The 17,735-nt window shown below is 48.0% G+C and overlaps 1 protein-coding gene across 3 annotated transcripts in view; it reads left to right on the forward strand.

Moving 5' to 3' along the window:
• The first annotated feature begins 11,969 nt into the window (after nucleotides 1–11,969).
• RUNDC3A (RUN domain containing 3A) overlaps nucleotides 11,970–17,735 on the forward strand; it is a 9,261-nt gene continuing 3,495 nt past the window's right edge. Inside the window, exons 1-5 of one of the 3 annotated variants that reach the window (XM_077747691.1) lie at nucleotides 11,970–12,133; nucleotides 15,790–15,905; nucleotides 16,283–16,431; nucleotides 16,620–16,705; nucleotides 17,667–17,735. In XM_077747691.1, the coding sequence (XP_077603817.1) occupies nucleotides 12,027–12,133; nucleotides 15,790–15,905; nucleotides 16,283–16,431; nucleotides 16,620–16,705; nucleotides 17,667–17,735 (527 nt within the window). In that variant the 5' untranslated portion in view covers nucleotides 11,970–12,026. The remainder of the gene's footprint in view (nucleotides 12,134–15,789; nucleotides 15,906–16,282; nucleotides 16,432–16,619; nucleotides 16,706–17,666) is intronic. The other 2 variants (XM_077747692.1, XM_077747690.1) reach the window with 2 other exon arrangements.

The raw sequence follows: 17,735 nt of genomic DNA on the forward strand, positions 1-17,735 counted from the left end.
CTCTGCTCCTCCCCTGCTCTCTCTCTCTCAAAATAAATAAACTTTAAAAGCAATAAATAAACTTAAAAAATAAAAATAAGAGGATATTATGGATGAATTTATTTCATGCCCAAAATTTAAAATTTTCAATAAAATGGACAGGGTCTTAGAAAATTATGAATTAAACCCTCTCCAGAAGATAAAAGGGAATTCTACTTCATCATGATGGAGCCACAAGGATTGGACTGGCTGTCTTGCAGTAAACAACTAGAAAACTAGACAAGATACATGAGCTGTTGTAGACATTGATGATGGGCAGTGCAGGGCTGAAATCTCTAAGGGAAGGGGAACAAAGTGAGCGCTGTGATTGTCCCAGTTTCTGCCTGGAGGCGCTGCCTCAGCGGTGCCGGGAAGTTGTCCCAAAGCAGTTGAGACAAGCCATCAGAGTTTAGGGAGGCTGTAACAACTGGAATTTGCAAAATGGAGTATCAAAGAAAAAGGAGCTATGTATAGAAAGAGCTCCAGAAATACGTGTCAGAGTGTCCCTGAGACAGCTGTTGAATACTAGGCCATGTGCAGGTGAAACCCCATACATCTGAGAGAGCCAGAGACAGGCTGGAAGTGAGACTTGCCAGAGATTACCGCAGGCTAGGATCTAGTTAAGTTCTGGCCACCCAGAGTGGAGGATCCAGGGCGGTGAGGAGAGGCTCCAGAAAGGTCACAAACACCTTAGTAGTGGGGCTATTTTATCCTTAGAGTAAAGGCACATTTAGACCTCCCCTAACACCTTAAAAATAAGCTTCAAAAGAATTAAGTTGATCATGAATAAGTTAACTCATTGCCTACTAGAACCAAGTCCAGCATTTTGGAACACAAAACCCAGCACTTTGAGTGATGCAGTAAGTCCTGGTCTGAGAGAAAATACTTGCAACATACATATCTGACAAAAGGCTTGTATCTCGACTATATAAAGAACTCCTACAACTCAATGATGAGAAAGGCAGACAACTCAATGAAAAAAATTTGCAAAAGACTTGAACAGACACATCACACACACAAATAAATGGCTAATAAGCTCATTGAAAAGCTCTGCATCATTCGTCATCAGGGAGATGCAAATTAAGTCCGCAAGAGGATACTGCTACCTACCCACTTAAGTGGCTAAAACGCAGAGATCAACAGCACTGAGTGTTGGAAGGCAGGTATAGCGTTGGAAATCTTACACTTTTGTACATCATACAAATTGTACGACCACTTTGGAAAACAGCTTGGCAGTTTCTTTAAAAGTTAACCATATACTTATCCTATGACTCATTTATTCAATCCTAGATATTTATCCAAGAGATATGAAGTATATCTTGAATGAGAGTGTTCACAGAAATTTTTTTCATAATAGTCAAACACCAGAAACATCTCAAATGTCTACCAATAGGAGAATGAATAGACAGACTGTGGTATGCTTCTCATCAATAAAAATAGTTACTGACACATGCTTTGACATCAGTGAATCTCAAAAACATCATGCTGAATGAGAAAAACACCCAGTGCCAAAGAGTATTTACTGTATGATTCCATGTATATAAAGTTCTAGAATGGGCAAAATGAACCTATGGTTCTAGAAATCAGATCAGTGATATCTATCTATCTATCTATCTATCTATCTATCTATCTATCTATCTATCCCAATCTGTGGGGATTGACTAGGAGTATGCCCTCGGAGTTACGGAAATATTCTGTGCTCTAACTGCTGTGTGGGGTACATGAGTGCATGTTTCTATTAAATTAGTGAAAGGGATGCTCCACATATAAACATTTCACCATATGTAAATTATACCTCAATAAAGAAGAACCATACTGGGGTAACAGTGGACACTCACTGGAGTGGCTAAAATTAAAAAGAATAAATATACTGAATGTTGTCTACTGAAAGAAGCAAGTGGATCTCTCATACACTGATGATGGGGATGAAAAATGGCAACACTTTGGAAATTTCTTATAAAGTTAAACATATACTTACCATATGATCTAGCAATTCTATTTCTAGGTATATACCCAACAGAAATGAAAATATTTGATTATAAGTATCAAAAACTTATACAATACCATTTGTACTAGCTTTAGCCAAAATAGTAAAAAGAAGTGAAACAATCCAAATACCCATCAACAAGTAAATGGACAAATAAATTGTGTTATATCCATACAGTGGATTACTACATTTTATCCACTATATTTATCCACCAATCCCCATTGGCAATAATAAGGGATGAATCAATGATACTTGCAACAACATGAACGAATTTCCAAAATGTGATGCTAAGTGAAAGAAGCTAGACACACACATCCTATGTGATTCCATTTAAATAAAATTCTTTTTTAAAAAACTAGTTTACAGTGACAGCAAGTAGATAAATGCTTGCCTGCAGACAAGGTTGAGGCAAAAGAGTGACTGGGAAGAGCCACCAAGGAATCTTTTTAGTGATGGAAATATTCTATATCTTGACTGTGGGTGTATGCATTTGTCAAAACTCATTGACTTGTAAAATTAACATGGGCCCATTTATTGTGTGTAAATTATTCTTTGGAGTTGTCGATTTTTAAAAATGGAGATCATCAGCTGAGAAAGTCAAAGTAAAAAAAAAAAAACAGACTAAAAAAAAAGAATAAATAGAATCCCCAAATGATCCACAACTATTAAAGAAATTGAATCAACAAATTCAATTCAAGTTCCCTGACCAGATAGCTTCATTGCTAAATTCAGTCACATATTCAAGAAGCAAATGCTTCCAAAGATTCACAAATTATTTCACGAGGCATAAAAAGTAGGGTGACATGCCTTAACTCATTTAACAGCAAAATCTTAATACCCAAACCTGGCATGGATGGATACAAGGAAGGAAAATAACAGGTCAATCTCACACATGAACATAAATTTTAAAATCCTAGGTGAATAAAACATTTAGCAAACAAAAACCAGTAATATATATAAAAAAAGATAATATATCATGACCAAATTGGCCTATCCTAGAAATGAAATTTGATGGCATTAGAAAAATCAATTAATGTACTTCTCCACATGAACATAAAGAGTAAAAACCTCATATTCATCTCAGAAACAGAAAAGGCATTTGATAAAATTTGTCCCCCATTAATGATTAGCACTTTGAACAAACTAAAATAGAAGGGAACTTCTGTAACCTGATAAGAGATATCTATAAAAACCTTACAGCAAACATCACACTTAATATCAAAATCTTTCCTTCTGAGTTCAGAAACAGGACAAGGATGCTTGTTATTTGGTGAGGAAAAAATAAATCTGATTTTGCAAATGACCTAATTTTGTACCAAGAAGATCCAAAAGAAGCTACAGGTCAATTATTTCAGCATATAGAAATTTTCAGTAGATTAGTAGAATCTGCTTAAAAATCAATTGCACAAAGACAAACAACTCAGTTAAAAAATGCTCAAAATGGGGGAGCGCCTGGGTGGCTCAGTCAGTTGAGTGTCCCACTCTCAATTTCAGCTCAGGTTATGATCCCAGGGTTGAGGGATCGAGCCCCATGTCAGGCTCCATGCTCAGTATGGAGCCTGCTTAAGATTCTCTCTCATTCTCTCTCTCTCTCTCTCTCTCTCTCACTCGGTGCCTGGGTGGCTCAGTTGGTTAAGCTTCCGACTTCAGCTCGGGTCATGATCTCGCAGTTCATGGGTTCAAGCCCTGCATCGGGCTCTGTGCTGACAGCTCAGAGCCTGGAGCCTGCTTGGGGTTCTGTGTCTCCTTCTCTCTCTGTCCCTCCCTTGCTCACACTCTGTCTCGCTCTCTCAAAAGTAAATAAACATTAAAAAAAACTAAAATAAAAAGATTCTCACTCTCTCTCCCACTCATGCAATGTCTCTCTCTCTCTCTGTTAAAAGAAAAAAGATAAAAGAAGCTTGTGGGATGCCTCAGTCAATTAAGCAACTGACTCGGCTCAGGTCATGATCTCATGACCCACATCGATCAAGACCCTCATCAGGCTCTGCTGTCAGCACAGAGCCCACTTCAGATCCTTTGTCTCACTCTATCCCTCCCCCACTAGTGTTCTGTCTCTCTCAAAATAAATAAATAAACTTAAAAAAATGGTCAAAGGACTTGAATAGTGAAGATATACAAATGGCCAATAAACACATGAAAAAATACTCAACATCATTAGTCATTAGGGAAATGAAACTAGAAACATGATCAGATACCACTTCATACCTACTAGGACCACATTATAAAAAATGGAAAATAGGGGTCCCTGGGTGGCTCAGTTGGTTACGTGTCTGACTTCTGATCTTGGTTCAAGTCATGATCCCAGGGTTGTGGGATCAAGCCCTTCATCAGGCTCCAAGCTGAGTGAGGAGGCTGCTTAAGATTCTCCCTAACCCTCTGCCCCTCTCCTGTCTTGTGCTCTCTTAAATAAAATAAAATAAAATAAAATAAAATAAAATAAAATAAAATAAAATAAAATAAAATAAAATTTCAAAAAGGAAAAATAGCAAGTGTTGGCGGAGAAATGGGAATCTTCATATATTTCTGGTGGGAATGTAAAATGGTTCAGCCCCTGTGGAAACAGTTTGGCTGTTCCTCAAAAAGTTAAACATAGGGGTGCCTGGGTGGCTCAGTTGGTTAAGCATCCGATTTTGGCTCAGGCCATGACCTCGTGGTTCCTGAGCTCGGGCCCCGCATCAGGCTCTGTGCTGACAGCTCAGAGCCTCCAGCCTGCTTTGGATTCTGTGTCTCCCTCTCTCACTGCCCTTCCCCTGCTTGCACTCTGCCCTTCTTTCTCAAAAATAAATAAAAACTTTTTTTTTTTTTAAAAAAAGCTAAACATAGAATAACCATATGACACAGCAATTCAGAAGAATTGAGAACAGGCACTCACAACTGATCCCAGGTGACCATTTTGGGCTTTCTGCCCATTAGAGTAATTATGTCCACCTTGACTCTGATGACTAAGTGCTATCACCTGGCCTCTGTCCTGGGCTCCCGTCGTACACATTGACTCTGGGAAGCCCACTTCTACAGCAGTTTCTACTATCATTGACTTTTGCCTGCAGATCAGAACTACTACTGAGTTGCAAATGGTGGCAGTGCCCTCTGACATCTAGCACATTCCTTATATCACTTTATTGAAGGAAGTATCTCTGGGCCTCCATGAGGAATACAGTAGGCTGGAGGGTTCCCTGATCATATATAATTATAATTTCATTCCGGTGTACCCACCTCTCTGTACCCTTGAACCCCCTCCCCAGTACTCTGCCAAGGGAGTTCTGGCATCTCTACCTCATTTGCTGTAATGCAGAGATTTTCCTAAACTTTGGAGATCTATGCCAGTGACATATTGCAACTGGCTTCAGATGTCCTTGCCAAGCCTTTAAAACTGTTAACTCCTCAGTTGTGGGAGAGTATCCCAGATCAATAAACTCTCCATTATCCAGACTTATTTATATTTCACCCCCTGGCCCCAGTCCAGCACCCTCATGAGGTAAGTAGAGGCATGCTCTCCCAATTTCTGCTGCTACATGTTAGCCAGCCAGATCATGCAGTCTTTTAATGAACAATCCCTTTCTTCTCATCACTGGGAAAGTACTTCCCCACTTGGTTCATGGTGACACTTGACCATAGTTATGGTTCTAGAATCACGGAGGAAGTCAGTCAGATCTTGAAGAGGGTAGGTATTGGTATCATCTTACGGGGCATCTGCCTCAGGTGTAGACTTTGCATGGTATTCAGGCAAGGAGAGGCTATTCCCTTCCACCAATGGGATGAGGCCACTTCTGCTGCCCAAAGGTTCAGGAAAAATATCTGAGGGTCCCAGGACAGGTGATCCCATACCAGATCTCAGAGTCCTACTCCTTCTCTACCAGGGTCCTGACTTGCTGCATCTTTAAATATATAATTCTGCCATTCTCACAATCAGATTATGAGATCGATTTTCAGCACAGTGTTCCCTTCACAGGCTGCAGATGAGAGTTTCCTTTAATTTTCCCACAGAGGCCTTCCTGCTCTCACCCTGTACCCTGAGTTGATAGTTGGCTGATGTGAGTCTCTCGTTTTTGTCTTTCACACTTTGATGCCATTTAACAACAATCGGCCAACTCTGCCATCCCTATAATTACCGCGTACCTCTTATATCTCAAATACTAGAGATATGCACAGGTGGTACACCCTGTGTTCGCCACGGGGACAGTCATCATGATGTGCAGCACTCTAGTGGATATACGGATTCTACTCATCTCAGCAATGGAACCCTATTGCCATCTGGATGGTGAGTAATCCAATTCCAGAATCCTTTCCTGGGAACCTGCTTCCTAGGACCACTTAAGATACTGGCTGTATTTTGGGGGGTTGCCTTAGAAGTAGAACTTAAGTCAAGGGTTCAAAGGCAAGTCTTTATTTGAGAAATGATGCTAAGAACCATGAGGAAGCAATTGGGAAAGTAACATGGGGAAGGAGAGGAGGCCAAGAAAGGGCATGCTCTCAAGAAAGTTAAGAGTGTTGGGGCACCTGGGTAGCCTAGTCGGTTGGTTAAGCGTCTGACTTCAGCTCAGGTCATGATCTCACGGTTCATGAGTTCAAGCCCTGAAAGAGTGTGAACAACTAAAGGCATCTGGGTGGCTCAGTCAGTTGAGTGTCCAACTCTTTATTTTGGCTCAGGTCATGATCCCTGGGTTGTGGGATCGAACCCTACATCAGGCTCTGTGCTAAGCATGGAGCCTGCTTGAGATTTTCTCTCTCTCTCTCTCTCTCTCTCTCTCTGCCACACACACACACACACACACCCAGCTCCTCTAGAGCGTTCACGCTTTCTTTCTCTCTTTCTAAAATTAAAAAAAAGAAATTAAGAACGATGCTCAGCATCCCTCCTCATCAGGGAAATACAAATCAAAACCACACTGAGATACCACCTCACGCCAGTCAGAGTGGCTAAAATGAGCAAATCAGAGAACTCTAGATGCTGGCGAGGATGTGGAGAAACGGGCACCCTCCTACACTGTTGGTGGGAATGTAAACTGGTACAGCCCCTCTGGAAAACAGTGTGGAGGTTCCTCAGGAAACTAACAATAGAACTCCCCTATGACCCAGCAATAGCACTGCTAGGAATTTACCCAAGGGATACAGAAATGCTGATGCATAGGAGCACATGTACCCCAATGTTCATAGCAGCACTCTCCACAATAGCTAAAACATGGAAAGAGCCTAAGTGTCCATCAACAGATGAATGGATCAAGAAGATGTGGTTTATCTATACCATGGAATACTACATGGCAATGAGAAACAATGAAATCTGGCCATGTGTAGCAACATGGATGGACCTTGAGGGTGTTATGCTGAGCGAAATAAGTCAGGCAGAGAAGGACAAATATCATATGTTTGCACGTATAGGAGGATTAGGAGGAACTTGACGGAGGAACAAGGGGGAGAAGAAGGGCGGAAATGGTGGGGGAAAGGGAGAGAAGCAAACCATGAGAGACTCTTGAATGCTGACAAAAACTGAGGACTGATGGATGTGGGGGGAGGGGGGGATGGGCATGGAGGAGGACACTTGTGGGGATGAGCACTGAGTGTTATGTGGAAACTAATTTGACAATAAACTATTAAAAAAAAATTTACCATTTAAAAAAAAAAAAAAGAAATTAAGAGTGTGAACAGCTAGCACTTAAAATCCTGTTGGGAAACTCAGAGAACCAGTAATAATGTGAGCCTCAGGACCATCCCAAGTGAGGGCTGAGGGAGCTGGGGTATTTATTCATCAATCCCCGTCAGTTATTCCCTGAGGGTTGCTCTGGATAGGAGTATAATTCCCCAGAACTTTCAGCCTGCCCCATGTTTAAGTAGAGCAGGCTCCAGTGGCCAGAGAGCCATTGGGGAAAGAGTTGCAGTTTTTTTGGCAGTTGGAAGTTCTTCCAGTGAACACAAGAGCTTAGAGAGTGTGGGAGGAGCTACACCAATCCTTTCATGAGATAAAACAATGGTTCTGCTAAACCGGGGGTGACTACCCCAAATACCAAGGGATATTGGGTTACAGCTATACAATGAAGGTAGGGAGGACTTTGTCAAGAACCCATGGGATTCTCTGGTGTGTCTCTTCCTTCTTCCATGTCCAATAGCAAAAGTTAAAGAAAAAAACATAGGAACTCAATTCTGATAATTTCGATGCATCAGGAATGAAGGCTCGATCACCTGACCTTGTTAAAAAACAACAAGCTGAGGTTTTGGCTAACGGCAAATTGAAAATGAAATGAGTAATGGAAGAGGAGAGATATAAAGTTCTTACAGTTACAGAAATAAGGATTGTAGAAGCCATAGGTATTTTCTTTCCTGCTTGTTTTGTATTATATACTCTCTTTATATATTAATTTCCCCCTCCTTTCTTTCCCTTATTATTTTATAGAAGGGTTTTTGTTGATCATGAACTTCATAATTTAGTCTTTAGGTTACAGAATCCTCTAGAGGAAACGTGGCTGAACTAGGAGAGGTAGTAGCATCACCCAGAAATGGATACTGTTACTGTAGTGACTTTGAATCCCCACTTTTGGGGGTGGGAACTAGACCATCTTCATTCAAAGGACAATTGCATCTTGCTAGGCAAACGTATGGAGTTTTTTACTGTTTGATTTTAAAATTTTCTTTTTTAATGTTTATATATTTTTGAGGGAGAGAGACACAGAGTGTGAGCAGGGGAGGGGCAGAGAGAGAGGGGGAGACATAATCTGAAGCAGGCTCCAGGCTCTGAGCTGTCAGCATAGAGCCCAATGTAGGGCTCGAACCCACCAACCATGGGATCATGACCTGAGCCAAAGTCACACTTAACTGACTAAGCCACCCAGGTACCCCATACTGTTCATTTTTTAAGTTTATTTATTTGAGAGAGAAAGAAGGAGAAAGAGAGAGAGAGAGAGAGAGAGAGAGAGAGAGAGAGAGAGAGAGAGAGGATCCCAAGTAGGCTCTGAGCTGTCAGTAAAAAGCCTGATACAGGGCTCAAACTTACCAATCATGAGATCATGACCTGAGCGGAAACCAAGAGTTAGATGCTTAACTGACTGAGCCCCCCAGCCCCCCCCACCCTGTTACTGTTCAATATGTATAAAAAGATGTGTAGGGGGCACCTGGGTGGCTAAGTGTCTAACTCTTGGTTTCAGCTCAGGCCATGATCTCATCTTTCAGTTCATGAGTTTGAACCCTGCATGGGGCTCTGTGCTGACATCGCAGAGCCTGCTTGGGATTCTGTCTCCCTCTTTTTCTGCCCCTCCCCTGCTTGTTCCTATCTCTCTCTCAAAACAAATAAAAGTAAACTTTAAAAAAAAAAAAGATGTGTGTAAATGTAAATATTGAACAGGGAGAGAAGCAGACTGATACCAGTTATTCATTTCCTGCCTTTCTGCTCTAAACCCATTATTTATGTCTCTGCTGTCTGATGCTGGGTGCATCTGACTTTGCAAACTTGTTTCCTAGTCTCTGTTACTAACTGGCTTTCTGTTAGGTTCTGCTAATAGGAGACACTACAGAGAGATGGAAGGCAGGAGGGAGGAAGAAGAAACGATCTCCCCATATTTATGGGTTTTCTTTTCCAGAGTTGCTCTACCGTTGGAATTTGGGTCCAGCCTTCGGCTTTATTCTGCATGCCAAGAACCAGCTTTGTAAACGGCTCTTCTGAAGGATAAGCAGCAGACTGCTGGTGACTTTCCCGGAATCTGAGCCCCAACTCAGTAGGTCCCTACTGTGTTCTCTTTGGGTGTAGTCATCTCACCTCTTCTCTTTTATTCCCTCAGCCCTTGCTGCTTCATTTGGTTACAAGTTCCATGTTGTCTGTGTTCTCTTTCTCTTTTCGCTTTTAGTCTTCCAATTCCTGTGTAACCAATTTCCTGAATTAAATCCCCTCTCTCTGAAATACATAATGTGGTTTCCATTTTTCTTACTAGGCCCTTTTGGATACACAAATTTACCCTCAATGATAGAATAGATAAACTGTAGTGTTGACATGCATTGGAATCGTATACAAGGAAAATGATGTAGATACGATAGAAAGAATAATAATTTTCTTTTAATAAGGAAACATTAAACTATGTATTTATTGATAGACATATAGGTGATAAAACTATAAAGCAAAGCAAGGAAATGATTATCATGAAAGTCAGGACAGTGGTTATCCCTTGGGGGGATGGATGAAGAAAAGACCTGGGAGAGGTATTTGGGAAGTCCTGGGTTCTTGACAGCTTTCTATTTCTTGATCTTTAAGGAAATGACACGGGTGTTTGTTTTGTAAATATTCTTTAAACTGCAGATATGTATTTCATGTGCTCTTTTGTGCATGTGACATATCTGCAATCAAAAAACAAAAGAATATCGTGATTTGCATTGGCTATGTATCTGAAGGCAGAAGGATGATAAGAGAGCCTTCTAGAAGTGAGGTAAGAGGGAAACAGCAAAGAAGAAACAGAAAAGACCAAGTCCGAGGTCCTGGGAGCCAAGAATTGAGGCTGAGGTTGAGTGGACATGAGACCTTTGCTGGGAGTCCCCAAGGAGTCAGACCAGGGTTGTGAGCTTGTATAGGCCTTTTATCTCTCCCTCCTCTGTTTGTGCTAACAGAGGGTCCCTGCCTCCTGATTATAGTCAGCTGTTGCTGCACATCTGAATCAATGTGGGGACATATGACCATATGCTAGCAAAGTGGAGTAAATCCAGGAGGTGGGCAGAGTTGGGGAATAGACATAAGCTGAGCCCCAGGACGGACGTTCCTAAAGCCAAATGGGAAAATTGTCTTCCTGTCCCCCCCCCCCCCCCCCCCCCCCCACNAAGATTTCTGTGCGAGCTGGGGATTTCAGGATGTGAAAGAGAACAGGTTGAGTAGAGGAATGGGGCAGGTGAGAGCAGGGATGAGAGAACAACTGGGAAGCAAAGGGTGACAGGAAAGCCAGGCTATGCATCCATTTCTTTTACTTTACCCTAAAAGATGTGATCAGCTTTGGGGGCTCTCCTAGCCTTGCAGAGTGAGTTGATGGCACCATGCAGCAATGCTGGCAGCCAAGGGGTTAACCCTCAAGCCATCTGGCCTGGGGTGGTGTGAGGGAGTAGGACTCAGAGAAGGAGAGACAGAGAGAGAGAGAGCGAGAGAGAGCGAGCCTTGCCTTGGCACAGCCGTGGGCACCAGCTCAACTGCTGGGGACCTCCTCAGAGCCCAGACCCTTAGCTGCCACTCTAGTCTCACAGTGCTGAGTGGTTCAAGGCGCTAGGCTCCACGGCTTATTCTGGATTCCCATCCCCCACCCTAGGGCAGTTGAATCACCGGCTGGTGCTGACACGCCAAACACCAGAATCACAGTCTCTCCGACTGCTCCTTGGCCTCCTAGGTTACCACGTAGGGCCTGCACTCTCTGGACGCCAACCTGGTCCCGGCCTCCTGGAGAACCCAGATACTGAATGGGTGCGGGACGCGGCTGAGATGAGGGTATGGAAGTGAGGACCTCCTTTCTCCGGCAGCAGGAGGAAAACTCAGACACCACCGATCACAGCTCTTAAACCAGGGAGTTCAGTCGTCGGAACTCAGAGATGGGAAGAGAGGGGTCCCGCGGAGACGCGGAGAGAGGGACAACAGGCCAGATGCCCCCTCTTCCTCTTTCCAATCGCTGCTTCTTCCGGGGACCCCCTCCGCCCTCGCTCTGCTCCAGCCCTCTCCCCCCACCCCCAAATTCTGCATCCTCTGCGGATTGGTGCCCGGCCTGCCAGGGGCGGGGCCCGAGAGCCCTGACGTCACCAGCCGAGGGGGGCGGGCGTCTAAGGGAGGGGGGGGTGACGGTCCCCGGCTCAGCACCTCGGAGAGCTCCCTCCCCGGCCTTGTTTTGCTCTGGAATCGCCGCCGGGGGAGGGTGCCAGGGGGCCGGGCACCGGGAGCTTCGGCAGGGGGATGACCGTGCAGGGATCCAGGGGCCCCGGCGGGCAGAGGGCCCAGCCGTGATCCGGCGGGGGGGCCGGGGCTCCAGGCGGGGTGGGGGGCAGCTGGTGGCGGCAGCAGTGGCCGCACATCTGGATGGAAGCGAGCTTTGTCCAGACCACCATGGCTCTGGGGCTGTCCTCCAAGAAAGCATCTTCCCGCAATGTGGCCGTGGAGCGTAGGAACCTGATCACCGTGTGCAGGTGGGAGCCGCTGGCGGGGGGGTGGGGAGGGGAAGGCGTCGGGGCGGCTGCGGAAATGTGGACCGAGAGTGCCGGCGGGAGGATGCACAGCAGCCACGGAGGAAAAGGGAAGGAGCACAGAGTTAAGAGGAGAGCGTCCACTGTCCCTCTCAGACCCAGACTAGGAGGGGGTTTGGAGGTCTGGTCCCTACCCTTCTAGGCCAAGTCAGGCCTATGCCCAGTCTGGGGCCTGGGGGTGAGGGGTGTTTAATTGGCACTGCAGCTTCCTGTGAAAACCAGGAAGTGACATTGTGTGTGAGGGGGAGGGGTGGAGATGGCTGGCTCCCTTGCTGGGGGCGGGGGCGGGGTGGGCAGAGAAGAAATGACAGGTAGCGGCCTGAATGCCCTCCAAGCATACCCTCACTCCCACCCCTGTCAGCCTGGCCTCTCTGGAGTGGGGCTTTCCTGGGAGATTTCCCAGGCTCAAATCTGGGAGCAGAGATGGTGCCCTCCTCCATCTCTGGGTAGCTGCAGCCTGTGGCAGGATCAACTGGGGGTGTGGGCAAAGCCCCTGAATCCACCCAGTGAATGGTGAGGGGCGCTGTGCCTGCCATGGGAAGGGAGGGTCTGCCCGAAGGAGCCTGGGTCTCCTGGGCTCCAGGGAGGAGATTGGGAGGGCAAATGTGTCCCTGAGGGTGGGGCTGTCGCAGTGTTGGGAAGATTCATCTGCTTTTGGGGGGCACAGGGGGTGAACCCTCCCACCTCAGCCCTACAGCGACTCACCCTCACTGCCCTGCCCTGCCCTGAGCTAGGGTTGGCCAGTTGCTCAGCCACTGTCCTTCGGCCTCATCTGCCCTCATCTCTCCCTCTAGGACCCCCCCCCACACACACATACCAGCTGCCTTCTCCATCTGCAACCTCCCCACCCCCCATGCCACCTCTGAGGGCAGGGCACTCCAAGTGCCGGGCTCAGCTGTCCTGCCTTGCCACCCCCACCTGCCTACACACAGGCCTTGGGCCTGCTCTTTCCCCCAGGAATCGGTGCTCACTGTTGCCCTGGCTCCTTCCTCCCATAGCTCCTTCCAGGTTCCTGAGCACACACACCCAACCACACTGCCTCTGCCCCAGCCCAAAGTGCAGGCCGCTGCCTCCCCCCTGCCCCCTCATCCCCTGCCAGTGTGGTATAAAACAAAGGTTTCTGCCTCTGGGACCAGAGGGTTCTAGGCTCAAACTCTTACTCCATCATCAGTTATTTGCTGTGCAACCACGGGGAAGTCTCCTAACCATTCTGGGCCTTGGGTGCCTCATCATCCCCACTGTCAATGTAACAGCCACACCAAGGAATTGTACTGGCATCATTCATGAAGGAGCACATGTCCGACACGTGAAAATCGCCCCGTCCTGATGATACCCTTCCAGTCCCTGAGAAGATTCTTTTGCCGGCTATGGCAGCTGGGCCTCTTGAGTGCATGGGGAAGGGGGAGGGGCATCTCCTTTTGGCTTAGGCTGGAGAAGCAGAAGTTCCGGTGGATTGGAAGTGGGCTTAGAGCTGGGGTGTGAGGCATAGAGTTTTGGAGGGGAGCAGGGGCACAACAAAGGCTCAGAAACCCCTTGGGCCCCTGCCACCTCATCGCTGTCATGCGGTTCGCCTCCAGCTCCCAGAACAGTTCCCTTTAGCAGGCCAAGGGCTCCCCTGGGCCCTGGCCTCCCTATCTCCATGGTAACCTGCAGCAGCCACTGCACCTCCTAACAAGGAACACACCATGGGGCTCCCGGGGGCGATGACCAGTTCTGCGACACCCCTGAGGATAGATGGCAGATGGCCGCCACACTGAAACCAGCCCCAGGCCCCCACTGAGGGCTGACCCAGATGACCAGAAAATATCACAGTGGAGGGGGGTGCGGGTGGAGTGTGCTGCCTAATGAAGCCCAACTAATGCCCTAAACACAGGCTCCTTCCAGCAGGGCCAACCTTACCATTAATGGCCCCGCTCCTCACCACCCCTGCCCAGTGGCCTACACCCACTCACCTTCTCCCTGTCTTTCCGGGAGCCTGAGGCAGGTACTATATTATTCCTGTTTGGGCCTCAGAGATTAAATGACTTGTCCAAGGCCACATGGGTATCACATGGGAACAGGATTTGAGTCCCCCAGGCTGCCTCCCCCTACTACAACCCCAACACTGACGTGGCTCTGATTTCAGGCCAGATGGGTTCTAAGCCCAAAGAGAAGGGAGGTAGGTCCTTTGGCTCAGTTCTGCCATTGGTCTGAGAGCCTCAGAGGCCAGTGCTTAAGGGCTGGAGCCTGCAGAGTGGAAGGCAGAGGAGGTAGGGGCTCCTCCCAGGCCTTGGTAATCGTGACAGCCACCAGAGGCCACAAGATGTAGCAGAAGGAGCAAGCGCTTTGGAATCAGACATACTTACCTGACTCTTCATGAGCTGCATGACTCTGAACAGATCAGTCCACCTCTTAAACCCTCATTTACCTTATCTGTTAAATGGGAATGAAGATAGTAAGAGGACCTACCTCCCAGAGCTGTTGTAAAGATGGATGAGCTAATACATGCAAACTACAGTGCTTGACATGTTACGGGGCTTGATAAGCTGGGGGNGGAGTTCCAAGCAGCCCCCTGTCCTCCAAAACCCCACTCTTGCTCTGCTACCCACAAGAGGGTAATAATGGGATGTTGGGAGCTGCGTCCTCATTCTTGCCCCATCCCGCTGCAGGGATGGCAGGTGGAGATTGCAGGGGTAGGGATTGCAGAGGGAGCTGAGGCTCTGAGCAGGCCTGCAGAGAGGGATGGGGGCTGCTGGGTTCATTTCTCAGCCCTGTCAGCTTCCCTTGATTCCCTTCCTCTCTGAGAGGACCCTTAAGACCCCTTCCAGACATCTGCCGCCAATGCACCCCTACACATACCCAATGTGTGTGTCAGACCCACCCTGCTCTCACACACACACACACACACACACACACACACACACACACACACACACACCCCGCCCCAACCCAGCTCTGCACCGCCTGGTTCTGGGCAGCTGGTGTGTGGGCGACCAGGCTAGGAAGGAGAAGGGGGAAGGGGGCATCCGTGTGCTAAAAGCCCACCTGGCCACCCTTGCGTGCCCACGCTCCATGTGCTCAGTGCCAACTCACATGTCCTGGCACAGGTGACCCCCCGCCCCCGAAAGAGACTGAAGTTTGTCCCAGCAATAGCAGAAGACAGCACAGGGCAGGGGTACAAACCCCCTTCTAACTCCTAGCAGACCCACCAACCCACACACAGAAAATGCAACTCCAAAGGATGGGCAAGAAGGAAGGGGCTCTGGGACAGACCCCGGCCTCCGAGTGCCTCGTCTTCCTACCTATTGTGTTCTATCCCCTCTCGTACCTTCTTCCTAAAGCTTCCTTTCTCTAGCTGTCACCTCTCCTGTCACCTAATGTCTATCAGTCTCCCACCTGCTTCTCTATCACTTCCAGGTCACAGCACCTCTGTGGTCACTGTATATCCCTCCCCCCACCCCCCCCCCCTGATCTCTCACCTACTTTCCCTTTCCCTCCCTACCACACCCATGCTCTTCATGACCTCTTCTCTGCCCTTCTCTCCCTCTCTTTGCCTAAGACCCCTCCTCTACTGCCATGGCCCTGTTGTCTCACTGGACCCTCCACTGCCCCCTCTCTAGGTTCTCTGTGAAAACACTGCTGGAGAAGTATACGGCAGAGCCCATCGATGACTCATCCGAGGAGTTTGTGAATTTTGCAGCCATCTTAGAGCAGATCCTGAGCCACCGTTTCAAAGGTGGGCGGGCCCAGCTCCCTGCCCCCTGTTGTCCAGCCCTCCCAACTCCCAGCCTTTAGCTTCCAGCCACCCACTCTGATCTCCCTTGTGGCTTTCTGAACCCCCTCATTGACCCTGGCCCCAATTCTGGCTGGGCCATGCACAGAGCTGGGAAGAGGGCAGGGGGTCTTCTGGCCACTTGAGTGGGTGCCCACAAGCCCCATCAATGGGCGTGCAGTTATATGCTGGCTAGTCCTTTGTGTACATGCATGTGTGTGTGCATATGTTTGGGGGTAGGTACTATGTGACTGCTTAGACTTATGCATGTGTACACCCCATTACGTGGACCCTGTACAAACTCCCTGGTTTTGCTGAGCCCCCTCCCTGCCCTGGCTCAGCCTGTGCCCCAGCAGGTCCGGTGAGCTGGTTCAGCTCAGACGGGCAGCGGGGCTTCTGGGACTATATCCGGCTGGCCTGCAGCAAAGTGCCCAACAATTGCGTGAGCAGTATTGAGAACATGGAGAACATCAGCACAGCCCGAGCCAAGGTGAGGGGCCTGTGATGGGCAGGGGCAGGGCAGCTGTTGGTTGCAGGGGAATACACGGGGGATTGCCTGCTCCTTGATCCTCACCCCTGCCTACAGGCACTGGGTAGAAGAGCCACAGGAGGTCTAGACCCAATGGTGCACTCATGGGTCCCTTCAGGGCAACAAGTAAAGGTGAGTGTGCTTTCCAGGGCCGGGCATGGATCCGAGTGGCACTGATGGAGAAGCGAATGTCAGAATACATCACCACAGCTCTGCGGGACACCCGGACCACCAGGTCAGACCCTCTCAGTCAGCTTAGACCACAGGTCCCAGTGTGCATGTACATCGCCTAAACATACTTGATCCTTGAATTCTTAGAGCAACCTTCAGTACCTGGACTACAACTCCCAGCATGCACTGCTAACTTGCTAGTTTCCCTCTCCCAGACAGTCCTCTGGCCACTGCAACCGCCATTCTGGAACACACCTTTTAGCACCACCACCATCTCTTCCAAGTCAGATTAATTATTCTCCACCATTCCGCAGCACTGACCTCATGCACAGCCCTAACCTTAGACACACCTCTGAACAAGCCTCCACTGTGTATCATTTTACCTGTTAGCCTTGTTCCACGACCTGTAACACAGAGCCCTATCTACTCCTCAAACAGTGGCAGCAGTCTGTACTTGCTACCCACGGAGGATAGAGTCCCAGTGTGCAGAGTTTCAGTCCCTGCACTGCGGGTTTGCAGAGAGACTGGGTCCCAGGGGCAGGGGTCCCAGACAGAAGGTGTGTTTGAAGCTGAGTACGGGCCTGGGCGATGTCTTTCCCTCCCAAGCCAGTACTCACATACAACCCGATGTTTTTATTGCATTCCATCTCTAGTCTGTTCTCACATGTCAGAGTTTACATCACCATATTTTTGAGCACCTACTGTATGCCAAGCACCAGTGGTTAGAACTTGTTTCCTGACTTTACCAGTCTGGATGACTCTGGGCTTGGTGGGCAAGGGGTAGTTCAGAGGGTGGAGGACAGTATTCTCTGGGAACACACGTTCTAATAGGTGGGGGACGGGTGGGACCCACTCTGAGGGAGAGATCAGATCCACACCTGAGGGGTGAGCAGGAAAGAGACACCTCCTTCCTCTAGGAAAGGTCTGTAGTAAGCCAACAAGAGCAGCCCTGCGGGGTGGGCTACCACGCCCCCCCTCCCCCGGAGGGTGCTGCACCATCAGTCCCCCGCTCCCCCGCCCCGCAGACGTTTCTATGACTCGGGAGCCATCATGCTTCGGGAGGAAGCCACCGTCCTCACCGGGATGCTGATCGG

The sequence above is a fragment of the Crocuta crocuta genome, unplaced genomic scaffold, assembly GCF_008692635.1.
Source record: "Crocuta crocuta isolate KB4526 unplaced genomic scaffold, BGI_CrCroc_1.0 scaffold289, whole genome shotgun sequence".
NCBI lineage: Eukaryota > Metazoa > Chordata > Mammalia > Carnivora > Hyaenidae > Crocuta > Crocuta crocuta.